Source organism: Rhinichthys klamathensis, unplaced genomic scaffold, assembly GCF_029890125.1.
Source record: "Rhinichthys klamathensis goyatoka isolate OS25496 unplaced genomic scaffold, OSU_Roscu_1.1 h1tg000287l_1, whole genome shotgun sequence".
NCBI lineage: Eukaryota > Metazoa > Chordata > Actinopteri > Cypriniformes > Leuciscidae > Rhinichthys > Rhinichthys klamathensis.
In genome coordinates, this window is record NW_026606806.1 from 264,276 (window position 1) to 285,698 (window position 21,423).

At 41.2% G+C, this 21,423-nt stretch overlaps 1 protein-coding gene across 1 annotated transcript in view; it reads left to right on the forward strand.

Annotated features, from left to right (window-relative positions):
* Positions 1-2,664: 2,664 nt before the first annotated feature.
* The window catches only part of col15a1a (collagen, type XV, alpha 1a), a 141,256-nt gene continuing 122,497 nt past the window's right edge, over positions 2,665-21,423 (forward strand). The window contains exons 1-2 of the mRNA XM_056269658.1: positions 2,665-2,882; positions 2,979-3,067. Of these exons, the coding sequence (XP_056125633.1) occupies positions 2,665-2,882; positions 2,979-3,067 (307 nt within the window). The remainder of the gene's footprint in view (positions 2,883-2,978; positions 3,068-21,423) is intronic.

Here is a 21,423-nt window from a genome sequence, read left to right on the forward strand (position 1 = left end):
TGGACACGCACACGTGACATCAGGACACGCACACGTGACATCTGGAAACGCACACGTTACATCAGGACACGCACACGTGACGTCTGGACACGCACACGTGACATCTGGACACGCACACGTATCAGGACACGCACACGTGACGTCTGGACACGCACACGTGACCTCTGGACGCATACGTGACATCTGGATGCATACGTGACATCTGGACACGCACACGTGACACCTGGACACGCACTCGTGACACCTGGACACGCACACGTGACATCTGGACACGCACACGTGACATCTGGACACGCACACCTGACATCAGGACACGCACACGTGACATCTGGACACGCACACGTTACATCAGGACACGCACACTTGACGTCTGGACACGCACACGTGACATCTGGACACGCACACGTATCAGGACACGCACACGTGACGTCTGGACACGCACACGTGACATCTGGACAAGCACACGTGACATCTGGACGCATACGTGACATCTGGATGCATACGTGACATCTGGACACGCACACGTGACACCTGGACACGCACACGTGACACCTGGACACGCACTCGTGACACCTGGACACGCACACGTGACATCTGGACACGCACACGTGACATCTGGACGCATACGTGACATCTGGACACATACGTGACATCTGGACACGCACACGTGACATCTGGATACGCACACGTGACATCTGGACACGCACACGTGACGTCTGGACGCACACGTGACGTCTGGACGCACACGTGACGTCTGGACACGCACACGTGATGTCTGGACACGCACACGTGACGTTTGGACACGCACACGTGACGTGACATCTGGACACGCACACGTGACATCTGGACACGCATACGTGACATCTGGACACGCATACGTGACGTCTGAACACGCACACGTGACATTTGGACACCCACACGTGACATCTGGACACGCACACGTGACATTTGGACACCCACACGTGACATCTGGACATGCACACGTGACGTCTGGACACGCACACGTGACGTCTGGACGCATACGTGACGTCTGGACGCATACGTGACGTCTGGACGCATACGTGACATCTGGACGCGAACGTGACGTCTGGACGCATACGTGACATCTGGAAGCATACGTGACATCTGGACGCGTACGTGACGTCTGGACGCATACGTGACGTCTGGACGCATACGTGACATCTGGACACGCACACGTGACGTCTGGACACGCACACGTGACGTCTGGACACGCACTCGTGACGTCTGGACACGCACCCGTGACGTCTGGACACGCACACGTGTTGTCTGGACGCACACGTGACGTCTGGACACGCACGCGTGACATCTGGACACGCACACGTGACACCTGGACACGCACACGTGACATCTGGACACGCACACGTGACATCTGGACACGCACACGTGACACCTGGACACGCACACGTGACGTCTGGACGCATACGTGACATCTGGACGCATGCGTGACATCTGGACACGCACACGTGACATCTGGACGCATACGTGACATCTGGACACGCACACGTGACATCTGGACACGCACACGTGACGTCTGGACACGCACACGTGACGTCTGGACGCACACGTGACGTCTGGACACACACGTGACGTCTGGACACACACACGTGACATCTGGACACACACACGTGACATCTGGACACGCACACGTGACGTCTGGACACATACGTGACATCTGGACGCATACGTGAGATCTGGACACGCACACGTGACATCTGGACACGCACACGTGACATCTGGACACGCACACGTGACATCAGAGCTTGATGAAGGACTTCACATGATTCTCTGACATCATGATTTATGATGATTGAACATGATGTTTGCAGAAGAATCGGAGAATCATGATGATTGTGTTCATAATGTTCATCTGTCAATCACTCACTCTTAAATAATATGAGTATTTAACTCTCGAAAAAAGACAGTTTCAGTCATCGCTCAACTGCTTCTTCTCTTTTTTTTTTATGTAATTAAGACCCCAAAACATATTTGGAGAAGTCAAACTTTCTTCATTTTTTAAAATTTCTTTCTTTCTTTCTTTCTTTCTTTCTTTCTTTAAAATGTAATATTTATCTTTGTATTATATCAATCCAAGGTTTAACAAAGGTTATTACTTTTTATTTTAAATAATATTAATAATGTAGGGAAGATACTAGCTATAAAAAATAATAATAGGTCTATTAACATTTTACTCTTATATTACTCAGCATGAGTTTATTCCATTTATTATTTTAGTTTATTAATTTACTTTGTATAGATTAATAACCTCAGATTAACTAAAAAAAAACCTAGCATGAATTTACATCTAAAATAGACAAAAAAAACAAAAAAAAAACATCTGAGTTTGTTTTGAGAAAAGCTTCTGCAGGATTTGTTTGCAAATAACACTTGGTTTAATATTGTATCAACTGATGCAATGATATCCATAAACATTTAAGACACTTTTGTGTCCTTTGGGTTTTTATATATATATATATATGTGTATATCTCTCATGCTTTGGCTTTTGTAGGTAACAACACAACTAAACTCTAATTATTCTTATGAAGCACAAGCTGATGTGCCAGACTCGCACTAGATTTCAGTCACAGAATCTCATCCGAAGAGGAGTCACAGATGATGTGTGTTAGGTGAGGATTTAACTCTGAATGAGTGTGTGTGGAGTGTGTGGAGTTGAGGAGGAGCTGGAGTCGTATTTCAGGGTCCGAACTGAGACTGCCTTTGTTCACGTGGAGCTGCTCTCGATCAGTCCGACAGCAGAGAGAGAGAGTGTGTGTGTGTGTGTGATCACAGTCTCTAACGGTACCCGAGACACGAACACCTCCTGGACCACGGACATGGCTCGTGCACGCGCCTCAGTGCTCAGGTGACTGACCTGTCCTGTGCATGTGCTTCATATTTCATTCAATTCATTCTGAGAATCCTCTGGCCTCAGCTCATCTTCATCTTTATTTATGATCAGCAGAGTCTGGAGCTGGAGGATCTTCTTCATCATCTTCATCTTCATCACTGTCAGCTGTCCTCCTGCACGCGCATTCTCCCTTCACCCAGGTATGGCACAGCATCAATAACTCGGGTTCATGTGTAACACTAATGTATAAGCTGCAGAAATACAGTTAGTGATGGGCATGTCCGATTAGCGAACGACTCGTTCTCTTGAGTCGGATCTTCTGACTGAATCTGTCGAGCCGGTTCGCAGTGCCGATCTGAACGGCTGAAGCGGAGAATGAATCGTGTCTGTTGAATCTGTCCTTTAAGAAGCCAAACGCTGGTTTTCTGGCACATCATTGTGCTTAACAAGATGATTAGGAAGAGCACAGGGACATTTGATGGGGCGAAAAGATAATTACTTTAATAGCAGAAATGTTAATGTACTGGAGATGTGTTTAAGAGTTGATTGAATCTGACCTACCATCGAAATTTTATTACGTGCAAAAATGTATGTGCAAATATTTTTTTCAGCCAAGAGATGCAAAATAATTTTTGTATTATTGTTTAATGTAAAGACTAATTATATTAAGTTTCTAAATGATTGTTATGAACTGAATCGTGCCTGATTTTGAGCGTGTGAACCTGACGTCATGGTCACGGGATCCGTTATGGCGGGAAATAATGGCTGAATCTGTTTTTCGAAGTGATTCTTTGAAACAACTTTCGACTGAATCGATTCGTGAAAACGAATCAAAACTTCACCAGGGTTTATGAAAGTTGCATTAACAGAAATGAAGCCTGTTCTGTTCGGTAATCTGGTTTGCATAGAACTTTCAACTATTTTAACTGGAATGTTTCTGTTAATGTAAACTTAAATCAAATCTACAATTAAGATCATCAAGAAATGTTTGAGTAGTTTGCATCACTGGATATTACTTTCGGTCACTGAACGTTTTTATTGTAAAAGAGTTGTCCAATGTTACATTTTTAGCTACTTACATCGTACAATGCACTCTTTCACTGCTAAAACTTACGCATCTCATTGGAACAGTTAAGCCCCGCCCTCTTTGATTTTATTGGCCATCTTCATAATTTATTATGATGTCCATATGTCTTTGCCGAATTTAATGCCGAAAGTTGCTATATTATATAGTTCTCCTTAACAGTTTTAGGCACAGTGGCACTGTATGCTGGTGAGGCTCATAGTTTTATGAGGAGCTCAAGGTCACAGAAGGTGCCATCGAGGAACAACCCATTCTTTACCCTAATTACCCTCAGAATGACAGATAGTTGGCACAGTTCCCCTGTTGGGTCGAAACACAAGCAATCTGCCATTATGACCAGCGGTGGAGTTATCTTTCCCTAAGGATGACATCATGTCCACAAAAGCTGTATTGTGCTCCATCTGTAAAATAATGCAGAGCTGTTCATTCTCACTGCCAAAGGACTGCATTCCTGACCTTGGTTTGTATTCATGATCAACCTAATATGTGTTGAGGAATGGCTTGGCTTCAATAACACTGAAATTCCTGCTGAAGTTTCACACATTGTGTTTCCCAACCTTGCTCCTTGAGGCACACCAACAGTGCACATTTTGGATGTCTCCCTTTTCTGACCCATATATTTCTGGTCTTGGAGTCTCTACTAACGAGCTGATGAGTTGATTCAGGTGTGATCGATTAGGAAGAGTTGGAAAATGTGTAGTGTTGGTGTGCCTCCAGGAACAGGGTTGGGAAACACTGCATAGGCTACACCGTATGCAGGCAGAAAGCTTCTGAATGTTCAGCCGGAAAATGAAGTTTCTGTCATCACCTTCATATCGAACGGGGTACTCAAAGATAGATGTTTATTTATATTGTCCAATCAATCAAAGTCATCTGGGTCTAATGTTGTTTTAGATCCCGTTGCCTTTCATTGTATGGAAAAAAACCGTTAAGTCAACACAAAGTCACACAGTTTGGAATAAAGTGAGTAAAAGATGACAAAAGTTTAGTTTTCTGTGAACTACAGTATCCCTGTAAGCTAGTGAGATTACACTCCTGAGATCTTCTGTGATTCAGGTTTCACAGGAACTGTAGTATATAAAGACGAATCATCCTGCAGACGGACTGATTTGGGACAAATATTTCCATCTCCAGCTGTAAACACAATAATAGAGCAGTTGCCACGGAAACGACCCTTCTGTGATTGTATTGTGAGAGCGCAGCTGCTTTTCTAATTCTAATGTTTGTTTGATGCTCAAACTTCTCATCTCTGACAGTGTTTGTTCTCCTGCTGTGTCAGAGTCTGGCAAAGGCTGCTTCACTTCTGTTCATGGCTAGGGTTTTTAATCTGCCAGTTAAATGTGATTGAGTAGAATCTACCTGGACTCAAACACATTTCCACTAGACCTCTTTATATCACTCTGACCCAGCTTTAGCCCAGCTCAGAGAGTTTCAGTCGCGTTCTCCATATCTCTCTATATCACACTGACCCAGCTTTAGCCCAGCTCAGAGAGTTTCAGTCGCGTTCTCCATATCTCTCTATATCACACTGACCCAGCTTTAGCCCAGCTCAGAGAGTTTCAGTCGCGTTCTCCATATCTCTCTATATCACACTGACCCAGCTTTAGCCCAGCTCAGAGAGTTTCAGTCGCGTTCTCCATATCTCTCTATATCACACTGACCCAGCTTTAGCCCAGCTCAGAGAGTTTCAGTCGCGTTCTCATATCTCTCTATATCACTCTGACCCAGCTTTAGCCCAGCTCAGAGAGTTTCAGTCACGTTCTCCATATCTCTCTATAACACACTGACCCAGCTTTAGCCCAGCTCAGAGAGTTTCAGTCGCGTTCTCCATATCTCTCTATAACACACTGACCCAGCTTTAGCCCAGCTTAGAGAGTTTCAGTCGCGTTCTCCATATCTCTCTATATCACACTGACCCAGCTTTAGCCCAGCTCAGAGAGTTTCAGTCGCGTTCTCCATATCTCTCTATAACACACTGACCCAGCTTTAGCCCAGCTCAGAGAGTTTCAGTCGCGTTCTCCATATCTCTCTATATCACACTGACCCAGCTTTAGCCCAGCTCAGAGAGTTTCAGTCGCGTTCTCCATATCTCTCTATATCACACTGACCCAGCTTTAGCCCAGCTCAGAGAGTTTCAGTCGCGTTCTCCATATCTCTCTATATCACACTGACCCAGCTTTAGCCCAGCTCAGAGAGTTTCAGTCGCGTTCTCCATATCTCTCTATATCACACTGACCCAGCTTTAGCCCAGCTCAGAGAGTTTCAGTCACGTTCTCCATATCTCTCTATATCACACTGACCCAGCTTTAGCCCAGCTCAGAGAGTTTCAGTCGCGTTCTCCATATCTCTCTATATCACACTGACCCAGCTTTAGCCCAGCTCAGAGAGTTTCAGTCGCGTTCTCCATATCTCTCTATATCACACTGACCCAGCTTTAGCCCAGCTCAGAGAGTTTCAGTCGCGTTCTCCATATCTCTCTATATCACACTGACCCAGCTTTAGCCCAGCTTAGAGAGTTTCAGTCGCGTTCTCCATATCTCTCTATATCACACTGACCCAGCTTTAGCTCAGCTCAGAGAGTTTCAGTCGCGTTCTCCATATCTCTCTATATCACACTGACCCAGCTTTAGCCCAGCTCAGAGAGTTTCAGTCGCGTTCTCCATATCTCTCTATATCACACTGACCCAGCTTTAGCCCAGCTTAGAGAGTTTCAGTCGCGTTCTCCATATCTCTCTATATCACACTGACCCAGCTTTAGCCCAGCTCAGAGAGTTTCAGTCGCGTTCTCCATATCTCTCTATGTCACACTGACCCAGCTTTAGCCCAGCTCAGAGAGTTTCAGTCGCGTTCTCCATATCTCTCTATGTCACACTGACCCAGCTTTAGCCCAGCTCAGAGAGTTTCAGTCACGTTCTCCATATCTCTCTATATCACACTGACCCAGCTTTAGCCCAGCTCAGAGAGTTTCAGTCGCGTTCTCCATATCTCTCTATATCACACTGACCCAGCTTTAGCCCAGCTCAGAGAGTTTCAGTCGCGTTCTCCATATCTCTCTATATCACACTGACCCAGCTTTAGCCCAGCTCAGAGAGTTTCAGTCGCGTTCTCCATATCTCTCTATATCACACTGACCCAGCTTTAGCCCAGCTCAGAGAGTTTTAGTCGCGTTCTCCATATCTCTCTATATCACACTGACCCAGCTTTAGCCCAGCTCAGAGAGTTTCAGTCGCGTTCTCCATATCTCTCTATATCACACTGACCCAGCTTTAGCCCAGCTCAGAGAGTTTCAGTCGCGTTCTCCATATCTCTCTATATCACACTGACCCAGCTTTAGCCCAGCTCAGAGAGTTTCAGTCACGTTCTCCATATCTCTCTATATCACACTGACCCAGCTTTAGCCCAGCTCAGAGAGTTTCAGTCGCGTTCTCCATATCTCTCTATATCACACTGACCCAGCTTTAGCCCAGCTCAGAGAGTTTCAGTCGCGTTCTCCATTTCTCTCTATATCACTCTGACCCAGCTTTAGCCCAGCTCAGAGAGTTTCAGTCGTGTTCTCCATATCTCTCTATATCACACTGACCCAGCTTTAGCCCAGCTCAGAGAGTTTCAGTCGCGTTCTCCATTTCTCTCTATATCACACTGACCCAGCTTTAGCCCAGCTCAGAGAGTTTCAGTCGCGTTCTCTATATCTCTCTATATCACACTGACCCAGCTTTAGCCCAGCTCAGAGAGTTTCAGTCGCGTTCTCCATATCTCTCTATATCACACTGACCCAGCTTTAGCCCAGCTCAGAGAGTTTCAGTCGCGTTCTCCATATCTCTCTATATCACACTGACCCAGCTTTAGCCCAGCTCAGAGAGTTTCAGTCGCGTTCTCCATATCTCTCTATATCACACTGACCCAGCTTTAGCCCAGCTCAGAGAGTTTCAGTCGCGTTCTCCATATCTCTCTATATCACTCTGACCCAGCTTTAGCCCAGCTCAGAGAGTTTCAGTCGCGTTCTCCATATCTCTCTATATCACACTGACCCAGCTTTAGCCCAGCTCAGAGAGTTTCAGTCGCGTTCTCCATATCTCTCTATATCACACTGACCCAGCTTTAGCCCAGCTCAGAGAGTTTCAGTCGCGTTCTCCATATCTCTCTATATCACACTGACCCAGCTTTAGCCCAGCTCAGAGAGTTTCAGTCGCGTTCTCCATATCTCTCTATATCACACTGACCCAGCTTTAGCCCAGCTCAGAGAGTTTCAGTCACGTTCTCCATATCTCTCTATATCACACTGACCCAGCTTTAGCCCAGCTCAGAGAGTTTCAGTCGCGTTCTCCATATCTCTCTATATCACACTGACCCAGCTTTAGCCCAGCTCAGAGAGTTTCAGTCGAGTTCTCCATATCTCTCTATATCACACTGACCCAGCTTTAGCCCAGCTCAGAGAGTTTCAGTCGCGTTCTCCATATCTCTCTATATCACACTGACTGACCCAGCTTTAGCCCAGCTCAGAGAGTTTCAGTCGCGTTCTCCATATCTCTCTATATCACACTGACCCAGCTTTAGCCCAGCTCAGAGAGTTTCAGTCACGTTCTCCATATCTCTCTATATCACACTGACCCAGCTTTAGCCCAGCTCAGAGAGTTTCAGTCGCGTTCTCCATATCTCTCTATATCACACTGACCCAGCTTTAGCCCAGCTCAGAGAGTTTCAGTCGAGTTCTCCATATCTCTCTATATCACACTGACCCAGCTTTAGCCCAGCTCAGAGAGTTTCAGTCGCGTTCTCCATATCTCTCTATATCACACTGACTGACCCAGCTTTAGCCCAGCTCAGAGAGTTTCAGTCGCGTTCTCCATATCTCTCTATATCACACTGACCCAGCTTTAGCCCAGCTCAGAGAGTTTCAGTCGCGTTCTCCATATCTCTCTATATCACACTGACCCAGCTTTAGCCCAGCTCAGAGAGTTTCAGTCGCGTTCTCCATATCTCTCTATATCACACTGACCCAGCTTTAGCCCAGCTCAGAGAGTTTCAGACGCGTTCTCCATATCTCTCTATATCACACTGACCCAGCTTTAGCCCAGCTCAGAGAGTTTCAGTCGCGTTCTCCATATCTCTCTATATCACACTGACCCAGCTTTAGCCCAGCTCAGAGAGTTTCAGTCACGTTCTCCATATCTCTCTATATCACACTGACTGACCCAGCTTTAGCCCAGCTCAGTGAGTTTCAGTCGCGTTCTCCATATCTCTCTATATCACACTGACCCAGCTTTAGCCCAGCTCAGAGAGTTTCAGACGCGTTCTCCATATCTCTCTATATCACACTGACCCAGCTTTAGCCCAGCTCAGAGAGTTTCAGACGCGTTCTCCATATCTCTCTATATCACACTGACCCAGCTTTAGCCCAGCTCAGAGAGTTTCAGTCGCGTTCTCCATATCTCTCTATATCACACTGACCCAGCTTTAGCCCAGCTCAGAGAGTTTCAGTCGTGATTTCCTGTAGCTTTGGTTCCTCTGTTCTTGTTTAGTTTGTATTACAGTCACTTATCTCCGTAACTTCAGCATCAGCTCGAGTGTGGATGCTGACAGCTTGTATTAACCGCAGGAATGAAGGCCGACCTTCTGTAATGTATCCCGCTGTTGAAGAATTGTGTAGCAACATTTGAAGCCTTGAGCCGCATGAAAACAGCCTGAGAGCCAGCAGCTCTCGACTGATCTTCAGTTCTTCTGGGAAAACCACTGTACTGGTAAAGGCAACATCTTGTTGGATGAGATGCTGATTTGAGGTTCAGACTCTCTGGGGTTTTTGAAGTTCTCTACGAGTCCTGACCAGATTTTCGCTTTGGCTTTTATATGTCATGGCCTCCTAATAATCCGGCTTCATCTCCACCGATAGCTGGTCTGCTGTACAACTTGGTGGTTTCCTAGCATCTTATCCTCTCTCAGTCTGGCTCTGCTGGTTTATGGGTGTAGCCTGATTAATCAAGGCATTCTTAATATATCCTATAGTGCCAGATGAGGGGTTTCTTCTCTTCAAAATAAAGCTTCCAAAATGGAATTTTTTGGGCTGAAGAACCAGTTCTTAAAAGAACCATGTTTTTCTTAGTGCGAAGAACATTTTAATGACCTGAAGAAGCTTTTTCTACTATAAAGAAGCTTTTGTGCAATAGAAAGATTCTCTGGATGTTAAAGATTCTTTATGGATCCATCACAGCCTAATGATTATTTTCATCTTAATCAAACAACCCCTAATGGTTATTCTTACATCAGCCATCCTCGCTCTAGTGGGCGTGGGGGTGGTGTTGCTGTTGTCTATCGTGACACGATCAAAGTTAAAATAATCACTATACCTAATTTTTCTTCTTTTGAATGCTTGGCTGTTAAACTCTCTGGCTTTCAACCATTGGTAATTTTAACACTCTATAGGCCACCTAAACCATCTGATCTGTTCTTATCTGAATTTTCTGCATTAATGACTTCACTTTCTGTCTATTCTCCCAATATATTACTTGTTGGTGATTTTAATATTCATGTTGATGCCACTACTACTTGTTCCTTTGCTGCTGATTTTATGTCATTACTTGATGGTCTTGATGTCACCCAAAATGTCAATTTTCCTACTCACAACAAAGGTCATACTCTAGATTTAGTTTGTTCAACTGGTATTGTTCCCTGCAATGTAACACATGCCGAGTTACCCATCTCTGATCACAAAGCTGTTTTATTTGAAGTCTCTGTCCAAGTTTCCAGGTATAAACATCAACGCACCATAGCCTACAGAAATGTAAAACACATTAATCCATCTGACCTTGTGACCCTCATAAATGCATATTCGACTACTGACTCCCTCTGTCCCCATAGCCTCATCACTCATTACAATGACTGCCTATCTTCTTCTCTTGATGCCCTTGCTCCCATTCAAACTCGTTCTGTTTCCTTCAACCACTCGGCGCCGTGGTACACACCTGATCTCCGCCAGTTAAAAAGATGTGGGAGACGCCTCGAGCGCCTGTATAAACGGACAGGCCTTGTATCTCATGCGCAGGCTTACAAAGAACACCTTTTGCAATATAATAACACCATTTCTGCTGCTAGAACATCTTACTATTCAAACATTATAAACTCTGGAAATAACAATTCTAAGCTCCTGTTTTCAACAGTAAACCGGCTCCTTAAGCCACCTGAAAATGTATTTTCAGACCCCTCAACGGAACTCTGCAACAAGTTTCTAAACTTTTTTCTTGCAAAAATTCAAGAAATACATCACCATCTGCTTAATATTCCTAGCACTCCAGCTCATAACCTGACCTACATAACTGCCCCGCAGGGCTCTGCTTTAACCATCTCCCTCTCAAACTTCACCTTGGCCTCAGAGAACCAGATCAATGAACTTGTCAGTAAATCAAAAACATCTACTTCACAATTAGACCCTATACCTACCAGTCTTCTTAAAGCATGCCTGCCTTCCATCGCACCATTACTCACTACATTAGTAAATTCCTCCCTCTCCACAGGCATTGTACCGCCCACTCTTAAGACTGCTGCTGTCACTCCGGTTCTCAAAAAGCCCAATGCTGATCCTGATGACTTGAACAACTACCGTCCCATCTCCAATCTTCCTTTTGTCTCCAAGATACTGGAGCGGGTCGTGGCACATCAACTACATCACCATCTCATCTACAATGACCTGTATGAACATTTTCAGTCTGGTTTCCGTGCTAAACATAGCACGGAAACAGCGTTGGTAAAAATCACCAATGACCTACTTTGTGCTGCTGACTCTGGCCTACTGTCCATCCTGATTTTACTCGACTTGAGCGCTGCCTTCGACACCGTTTCACATCCACTCCTCATTGAACGTCTGGCCAGCATTGGTATCATGGGGGATGCACTCTCCTGGTTCTGTTCATACCTCACGGATCGTCAGCAGTTCGTTCAACTCAAACATTATAGATCGGCCTGTGCGCCTGTGCCTCAGGGTGTCCCCCAGGGGTCAGTGTTGGGTCCACTCCTTTTCATTATATATCTGCTTCCTCTGGGCAAGATCATGAGACACCATAAAATTAATTTCCACTGCTATGCTGACGACACCCAGCTTTATATTTCAACTAAACCTTCATCTCCTCTTCCACCCACCTCACTCAGCAACTGTCTTCAAGACATTCAAATCTGGATGAACACAAACTTTTTAAAACTTAATGCCAATAAGACAGAAGTCCTGCTCATCGGTTCCAAATCTACTCTCTCAAAACAGCAAAACCTAAATTTAAGCATAGATGAGACCACGGCCTCTCTATCAACTCAAGTCAAAAGCCTTGGTGTCATTCTGGACAGTTCCCTTTCATTCAAATCTCAGATTAAATCACTTACCCGGACTTCGTTCTTTCATCTCCGAAATATCTCCAGGCTTAGACCTTCATTGACACAAGCCAGTACTGAAACCTTAATTCATGCCCTTGTCATGTCTCGTCTGGATTACTGCAACTCCCTTCTCATCGGTCTCCCTTCTAAGCTGATAAATAGACTTCAACTTATTCAGAACTCTGCCGCTCGAATCCTCACTGGTACCAGACCATCTGATCATATCACACCTATCCTCATCACTCTACACTGGCTCCCTGTGCACTACCGTATTGACTTTAAGACCCTCGTCATCACTTACAAAGGACTCCATAATCTTGCACCCAGCTACATTTCTGACCTCCTATCAGGATATGTTCCTACACGCTCCCTCCGCTCTTCTTCAACTGGCCTACTTGTCACCACCAAATTCCGCCTCTCCACCATGGGGGCCAGGGCCTTCAGTTGCGCTGCTCCAAGACTTTGGAATGCCCTCCCCTCCCACATTCGACAGGCAGACACAGTCAATTTATTTAAAAAAATGTTAAAGACCTTTCTCTTTAGGAAAGCTTTTAATCTTTAAAACATTTTAGTTCTACACTACCATATTAACCCTCCAGACACTCTTTTATAGTGCTTTCTTCTGGCGTTCTTAACACTTTTCTGATTTGTCTCATTTGTAACATGTATTAGCCTACTATGAATTTAATGTATTCTAATGTATTTCCTTCTTTTATGTCCTCCGAAACATGTAAGATGTCCTTGGGTATTTAGAAAGGCGTCGGCCAAATAAAATGTATTATTATTATTATTATTATCATTGCTAATAACGAAGCTTTATTTAGCTGTAAAGTATCCTGACAAGTTATTAAAGCTGCAGTTCGTAACTTTTTTTGTGTTCAAAATGTACAAAATGTATATGATAGGCGAGTACATCATGAATCCATTTCCCAAACTGTGTTTTTGTCTCATCCTGAATCACTGCGGTACACCTATAATAAGTGTTTATATCGGGACTATTTTAGCCTGGTTCGGGCCGTCCTGCTGTGGAGGAACACAGTTCCTGCGTGACTCGCCATAGACACAAACACAGAAGTAGATCCGGCTGCAGTGTTCTTCCACCAGACGTATGCAGCTCTGCAGTTCTGGTTGCTGACGGCTGCTTTAAGACCAATAAACCAGTCTAATAGTCAAGCCTTTTATTGGTTGTTTATGGGTGATTCTCACGAAAGGTTGGTTTTAAAAATGTCAAACATGAAAATTAAAAAATGCTTGAATTAACAAAAAAAAATTCAGACATTAAAAACAAAGTCTGGAGAATTTGTGAACATTAATTTAAAAATATTTACTTACAATTTAACACCTTTTTGAGCATAATTTCCAAAACAAGTCCCAAAAAATCTAATTACCGCAACAGTCTGAAAACATCAACACTGTTAGAAAATAAAATAAATGTTCACATTTTTAAAAATGGATTATTAACAGTCATGCACAGTTACTTAAAAATCTGTAATAATATTTATTTTTAAATTAGCATTATTTAAATTTTTTGTTTAATTTCTCTCATTAACGCAACACCTTCCACAATTTACAACCTTTTTTTATATATATTTGAATGAAACCTGACACATTTTCAAAATGATGTGACAAACCTTAAAGAACATAATGTGTAGATACTGTACACGCATTTAAAAGCAAACTACAAATTTTATATTAATTAAATTAACATTTAATGATCATCTGTTGCGGTAATGAAACATAGGTTTTGGAAATGAGGTTGATTATTTCGGTAATGATAATAAGTTTACTATGTCTAGATTTAATGTAGAAAAATGTATAATATATGCAAAATCATGGATTCAATTTCAAATCTGTTTTATTTTTTAGTGCTTCAATACATAACATTAGCAACAACAACAAATTAACAAAAAAATACAAAAATAAATAACTTTAATATTCGTAAAACAATAACTTGTAACTTTAATATTTGTCAAAGTGTTTCAGAGAGGGAAAAACCTCTTCATTCTTCAACCTCTTCATAACTAGGTAAATGCCTACTGTTGCAGCATTTGTCAATGTATACACCTGGCTGCACAGAATAGATGATTAGGAGATGAATGAGAGGAAAATATTGCCAAAAAAGAAGATGAGAAAGTATTTACAACATAAAAAGTTAGTTTTTACTGAATCTTTCTTTTTAACGAATGTAGAGGGAATAGTATAGCTGTTCTTAAATACAAATACAAGCATCCACTACATTACATGAGCTTGGCATTTACAATAACTCATTTTGATTTGGTAGGCTAATTGGATAAATAGTCTAATTCTTAGGATAAGGAGAAAAAGAAATGCAAAATCATTGCACAAATGTAATTGTGCCATGTGCACTGTAAAACCTAACAGTAATATGTACTAAATAGAATTGAGTTCACTGCACTCAAATATTACTGAAACTTGAATGACTGAAACAGAACTCAAACTGAATGAGTTATAGAACATTTCTAGATACCAGAATGATAATTGAATAATAATTGTATATAATTAAGTGATGATTGAGCATTAGTGATGAACACCTGCTGTTAACAAGCAGAATCACCGAAGAAAAGAGAAAAAAAAGAACTACAACTGACTTTCAGCCACAGCCTTAGATGAAATCAACTGAAGATACAAGATGTTAAACCTCTGAAGATCTAAACAGAGGAGGATTAAACAACTCCACAAACAGCATTACCAGCTTCACTTGTTATTAACCAGTTTGACTTTATTACTGCCATTCGTCTACAGAAGTTCTTATTAGAAATAACAGAGGTTTAGAAGTTGAGGATTTGAGTTTCGTTTAAGGTCACCATGATGGAGATCAGCGTTTGCTTTAGTTGTGCTCTTGTCCCTTGACTTTTGCATACAATTTTGTCTTTGGCTTCTGTAACAGTGTTTATAAAACAAATATGGCACAAAAGTCAAGGGAAAGTATGCATGGGTGTTGATTGTTAAAGATTCATGATGACAATCATCATTTAGTGACGTGATTTACTGATCTCATTCAGAGACTAATCTCTGATTAAAAGGGCAACATTACATTTGTTTTATTCAAAACTGTGATTCTACAAGTAAGTGAGACTGTTGTGACCATCAGATATTATGCACGACTTTACAAACAGTTTGCGCAGAAAAAGTTTCACAGAAAATGTATTGAATTACCAAGACTCACACAGACATCAAGAATCCGCATATGAATCTCAACAATGGTGACCATTAAAAAAATGACTCATGCTGCAATGCATGCTGGGTACTAGCAATATACAAAACTTATCCATGGCTCCCAGCATGAATTATTCTTCTAATGGTCACCATTGTTGAGAATCATATGATGATTCTTGATGTATGTGTAAGTTAGCATGATACCATGATTATTGAAATCTGATTGTCACAACAATGGACCTTACAGTAGAATCACAGTTCTATTATAATGTATAATACAAGTAATACATCACCTGTTTATTCAGATATTAGGCTATGAAAAGATCAGGGAATCAAGTCACTAATTGATGATTTTCATCATCAAAACACAACCATCAACACATGATCATATTTCCTTTTGGCTTTTGTGCTATAACAAATGTGTTTTATAAACACTCAGTTTCAGCAGCCAGAGAAAATCTGGTGTTATAAAGTCAAGGGTCAAGAGCCCAACTAAAACAAACACTGACCACTATCATGGAGTCTTTAAATGAAACAATACATCATCATCATCATCTAAGCCTCTGTTTATTCTCAATTGCAACTTATGTAGATGTCTGACAGAAATAAAGTCAATCTGGTCAGTAATAAGTGAAGCAGGTGATGCTGTTTGTGGAGTTGTTTAATCCTCCTCTGCTGAGATCTTCAGAGATGTAATGTCGTCTTTTATCTTCATTTGATTTCCTCTAAGACTGTGTCTGAAGACAGTTGTAGTTCTTGTGTTTCTCTTTCCTTCTGTGATTCTGCTTGTTAACAGCAGGTGTTCATCACTAATGCTCAATAATCACTAAATTAATCACTTAATTCTTGACTGCAATGTATATCTACTTTTAGTGAACTCAACTGAAATAATTTCAGAGTACTCATAACTATTGTTTTCATCAACTTTGAATTGAGGCAATCGGTTTCCTCAAATGAAATGAGTTAGCTTAACTTATTGTATTTTACTTTGTGTAATATTGTGAGCTACCAGTAACTGCAAGTGCTCTGAGTTCATTTAAAGTTTGTCATTTCACTGTTTTTACTCAATATAGTGAAGTTTCAGCTATATAAAGTATTTAAATGCAGTGTAAAGTTTAATTGTGTATTAACTCGATTAAAATAAGTTCAGAGTACTCATAACTATTGTTTTTATAAACTTAATTGAATTGAGGCAATCGGTTTCCTCAAATGAAATGAGTTCGCTTAACTTGTTGGGTTTTACAGTGAACAGAAGCACAAATAAATACAATAGAATAAAGATACAACTGAAATAAAGAGTGCTTCAAGTTTTTCAGGTAGATCTAACAGAAGTTTTCAGGAACAGGAATACTATCAACTATAATTATTACAATATTATTACACAATTATTAATTAAAACTATTGAAGTTTTTTTAAGTGTTTTATTAATATGAATGACGTACTGCTGCAGATTTATTTATTTATATAGCCCTGTTATAGTAGTGGATAAAAGGCTGTGTGTGTGTGTGTGTGTGTGTGTGGGTGTACGCTCATGTACATTTCCTAGCCCTGTAGAGTGTTTATTGCTGATTACACCTGCAACATCTCCAAACCTAACCTCTCTCTATCCTTCCTTCTGTCCTCCTCGAGCAGTGGTTGCTGTATAATTTTTCCCTGAACTTTGTCAACATGGCTAAAACTTTTTTTTCTCACTTGCTGACTGCCTACAATGAAACAAATCATGAAGCAAAATATCAACAGTTAGAAAAAATATTTTAATTCATATTAAATCCATAAGGTATATTTAAAAGTAGTACACAATGATTAAATTCTCATTTCCGAAACAGAAGTTCTCTCTACCGCAACTGGCCTTAAATGGTTGCAGTATATGAGAATGGTGTTTCGGAGGATGAGGTGCTTTGGTATGTTTTGCTAACAATAGAGAATCCATGATGACTTTGCTAATCTTTTACTCAGTGCATATAATTAGACATTAATGAAGTACAATATATGATAATCAATATGTCGTGTACACATTCTGACAAGTGAATATTTTACATTTAATTGGAGAAATATAAAGAGATCTTCTTACCTAGTAGCCATCTTGAAGGAACTGGCCCATGTGCTTCTTTATTCAAAATCAAACTTTATTTAAATTCAGAATGTGCGTTTTAACAGTCCTCAAAAAATGTTACGGAGGATGAGAACCGCAGTCATGGACACATCATTTTCCTAGTTTTTTACATTATTATTATACATGAATATTCAGTAAATTATTTTTTCTGTCATCTGAAATAATCTAGTAGAACATCCTTTTTTTTTTCTGATTTATTTTTATTTTAATTTGTTTAAATTACATCATAACATACATTCAGTTAAGTTGGACGCATTACGGTAATGATAATTTTCGCAGAAAATACAGTAAAATAGAAAATAAAATTATTCCCATGTTGAAATTACACATTGTGCAAAGACAGTATTGTCTTTATTGTGATGCTTTTTTATATTACTAAATAACATGTTTAATATTTAAAATCATTAGTGCCGTGGTGTTTTAATGGTTTCGTGAGAATCACCCTTATATAAAAAAGCCTTCATTTTAAGTGTTTGACATGAAAGTGTTTTATGTGGCAGTAACAACTGTGGTGGTTATAACTTTTCAGTCATTATTAATTTATATTAATTTGTATTTATAACATCATTAATGCTAATAGTGGGTGTAAGCTGAACACTTTTTTTCTTTCTCAAAGTTTTCATTCATGTTTAAACTCTAGCTGTCGTTTCCTGAAGTCTGACGATCACACAATCACGTTTGTTCAGGGTTTCTCGTCAGGATTTCTGACTGATTTAGTGATGTTTAGCGGAAAGTAATTAGCCTGCTAAACTCTTACCATATCATAAAAACAACTTCCTCTTATTCTTTGGCTTTGCATTAGCAGAAGATAGAGATCACCATTTGTGAGTAGAACAGAATCAACTGTCTGAATTTTTCCAGTTAAGAGACCAAATAATTAAACCCAGCTGTATATAATGTGAAGGCCAATACTATCTGGACGCTCCCATGAAAACTGACGTGAGTGTTGTGTGCCCGGGTGTGTGTGTGTGTTCAGTCAGATGTGTGTTTCTGTGTGTTTCATAAGTGTATTATGATGTCGCACAAACACTGTGTTGTTAAAGGTTTGGACTGACAGCGTGAGCCGATTTTTCTTCCTCCACTCTGACACGTCTGACTCCAATTTCTGGAAAATATTAGGCGACGGATAAAACTCCATCAAAGGAAATGTGCAACAGTGTCCAAACAGGAATGGTAGAAGACGTCTCATCCTTTCCTCACTGGCTGGAGACCTGAAAGAGTGTGTGTGTGTGTGTGTGTATGTGTGTGTCAGAGAGAGAGAGAGAGAGAGAGTGTGTGTATGTGTGGGTCAGAGAGAGAGAGAGAGAGAGAGAGAGAGAGAGAGAGTGTGTGTGGGTCAGAGAGAGAGAGAGAGAGAGTGAGTGTGTGTGTGTGTGTGTGTCGGTTCCGGTTCCGGTAGCACGAGTGAACGCCGAAATGTTGTTTGGTAAAAACTAAAACAAGCACACCCGTTGTAATTGCCATCGTTAATGCAATAGGTGCAGATACGATGTTTTGCCAATTATTGTGGACTATGTGTTTGATCGCAACAATCAAACTAGCTTACAAGAAGATCTGCTGTATGCCGCTTGTCCATGATTATGTGCATGCATTTGACTGCATCTATAGTATTTGTGTCCCTGTAAATCATTTCTTTTAAGTGGACTTAAATAAATAGTTAAAATGTGTGTGAGAGAGAGAGAGAGCCCGGCTGTGAACTAGAGACATGAAGATAAAGAATATTATTTATTGTAATATTTCACTGAATAAAAATAATTTATTGAAATAAAATATTTAATAAGATATTGATTAAAATAAAAATAATATAAATAATGCTATTAATTATGGCTGTCTTCATTTTTTCATTTACGAATGTTAACCCATTGAGCAGGAACGCTTAGCTTTAGCTTCTCATTGCACGTTTGATCACGTTTCGTTCCTAATTATGAGTTATCGTAGCCGCATTACCATTAGAGATTTGCACAAAACTTTTGGGATATTTTCTAAATGTTGATAAAAAACTTGCGAAATTAACCGATGTTATGTGACTGAAACTTTAATTTTTTCAGTCATTCCAACAATCTTAGTTTCCGTATATCGCAGCCGCCGCACTAGCCCTTATTATTAATGGAAGGAGACGTGTGTGTGTGTGTGAACAGTAATGGCACGGATAACCCGTTATGAGGCGGAGACGAGTGCGTCTGTACATCGAGCGGCTCGCGTGCGGACGAACACACCGCCTCGCTTCACGCTGACACACACAGCGCACTCATCCCAGTAATCACAGCTGGTTCATAATCGCTCTACGACACGTCACAATTAGCATTTTATTTCAATCAATTATGCACTTCATTCTGGTACCCTCATGTAAAGTGAATGTGAATGTTTCCGGAGTACGCCTCTCAGGAGGACCGTATTTAGCTGTGATCTGCACTGTGAAGAAGTCTTCATGAAGTCTGTGTATCATCTGTGCCTGAGCGAGCCAAGCTGTCGTCCCGGAGCCTGTGCCATCTCTAGTGTTCCTCATATCAACACACACACACACACACACACACACACACGGAGCTGCTTATGTGATGCAAACGTCAAGATGTATCGTTTACAAGTCATGCACTATGAGAATGTTTTAAGGTCAGAACAGTGTTGTGCAAGAAACCAAGTGAAAATACGTCTTTATTAATCGACAATCTGCCTCTGAAATGATCATTTGCGTGAACACGGATATTGGTTGTTGGTGTTTTACTGCCGCTATAGTGTTTATTCTTATAGGTATGATTTTGGACTTCTGCAAAGATGTTCTGTATGTAGAGGCATGTTTCCCAGAGAGCCGACAGTACGCTGGTTTATTTACTGTGAATAATGTGTTTCAGTGACTTTGGAAAATGATCTATTGGTTAGCAGTGAACTCAAACTCGTGATGAAAGGGAAGCAGCGCTGGTCTTCTCTCCTCTATTGTGTCGTATATCGAGTGAAACGCTTCTGGAACAAGAACACATGTGGGCGGGGCTTGATTGTGTCTGTGGGGAACTGATTAGATGGTTGTGGTTTGCTATTGGCTGATCTCCTGTGAGTGACAGGTTATAGCCCCGCCCTCGTCATCAGAGAAGAGAAGAGATGCTGCAAGAGGAACTGATTCTCATTCAACATTATTAACACTGTAATGATGATGTGCACTGATTAATCATTTACAGTAAACACTGCGATATTTCATAAAAAGCAAGAATTGTTATTTTTGATGTCATGGTGACTGAACTCTGTTGTGTGCACTTTATAGGCGTGCTGACACGAGTCAGTGGAAAGTGTCAGCTCTGGACAATAGCAGGTCTGGGGTCAGAAGGTTTTAATGTTGCCAACAAACACAGGATACGAGCTTCACTGCAACCAAACGCAATACGAGTCGACATTATAGAGTTGTTACATGAGGAAGTGAATATCTGACAGGGAATGTTTAATGAACAGATGCTCTTACTCTTAATGTCCTGTTTAAAGCTGAAGCTGATGGCTGACGCTGGTACAGTAGTAGAAGTATATTTTTGTGTATGTCAGTCAGTCGTATGAAATACCTACACAATCTCCTGCGGTTCGTGACAATATGATGTTTTTACGAGTTGGTGGTTGTGGTCTCACTCACATGCTTTCGACCCTTCATGCCTCCTTTTTTTACCAAAGAATCATACATTTTCATATGATTCAAATTCATATGAAATTGCCACCTTATAAATTGTCGGCTGCATAATTTTTTTAGTGAATTGGGTTATTAAAACAATTTATACAGCGCAATTCATTCTTAGTGAATTTCCCCTGAATGTTCAGATTTAATATAGCGCGTTCACTTTTTTCATTCACTCATT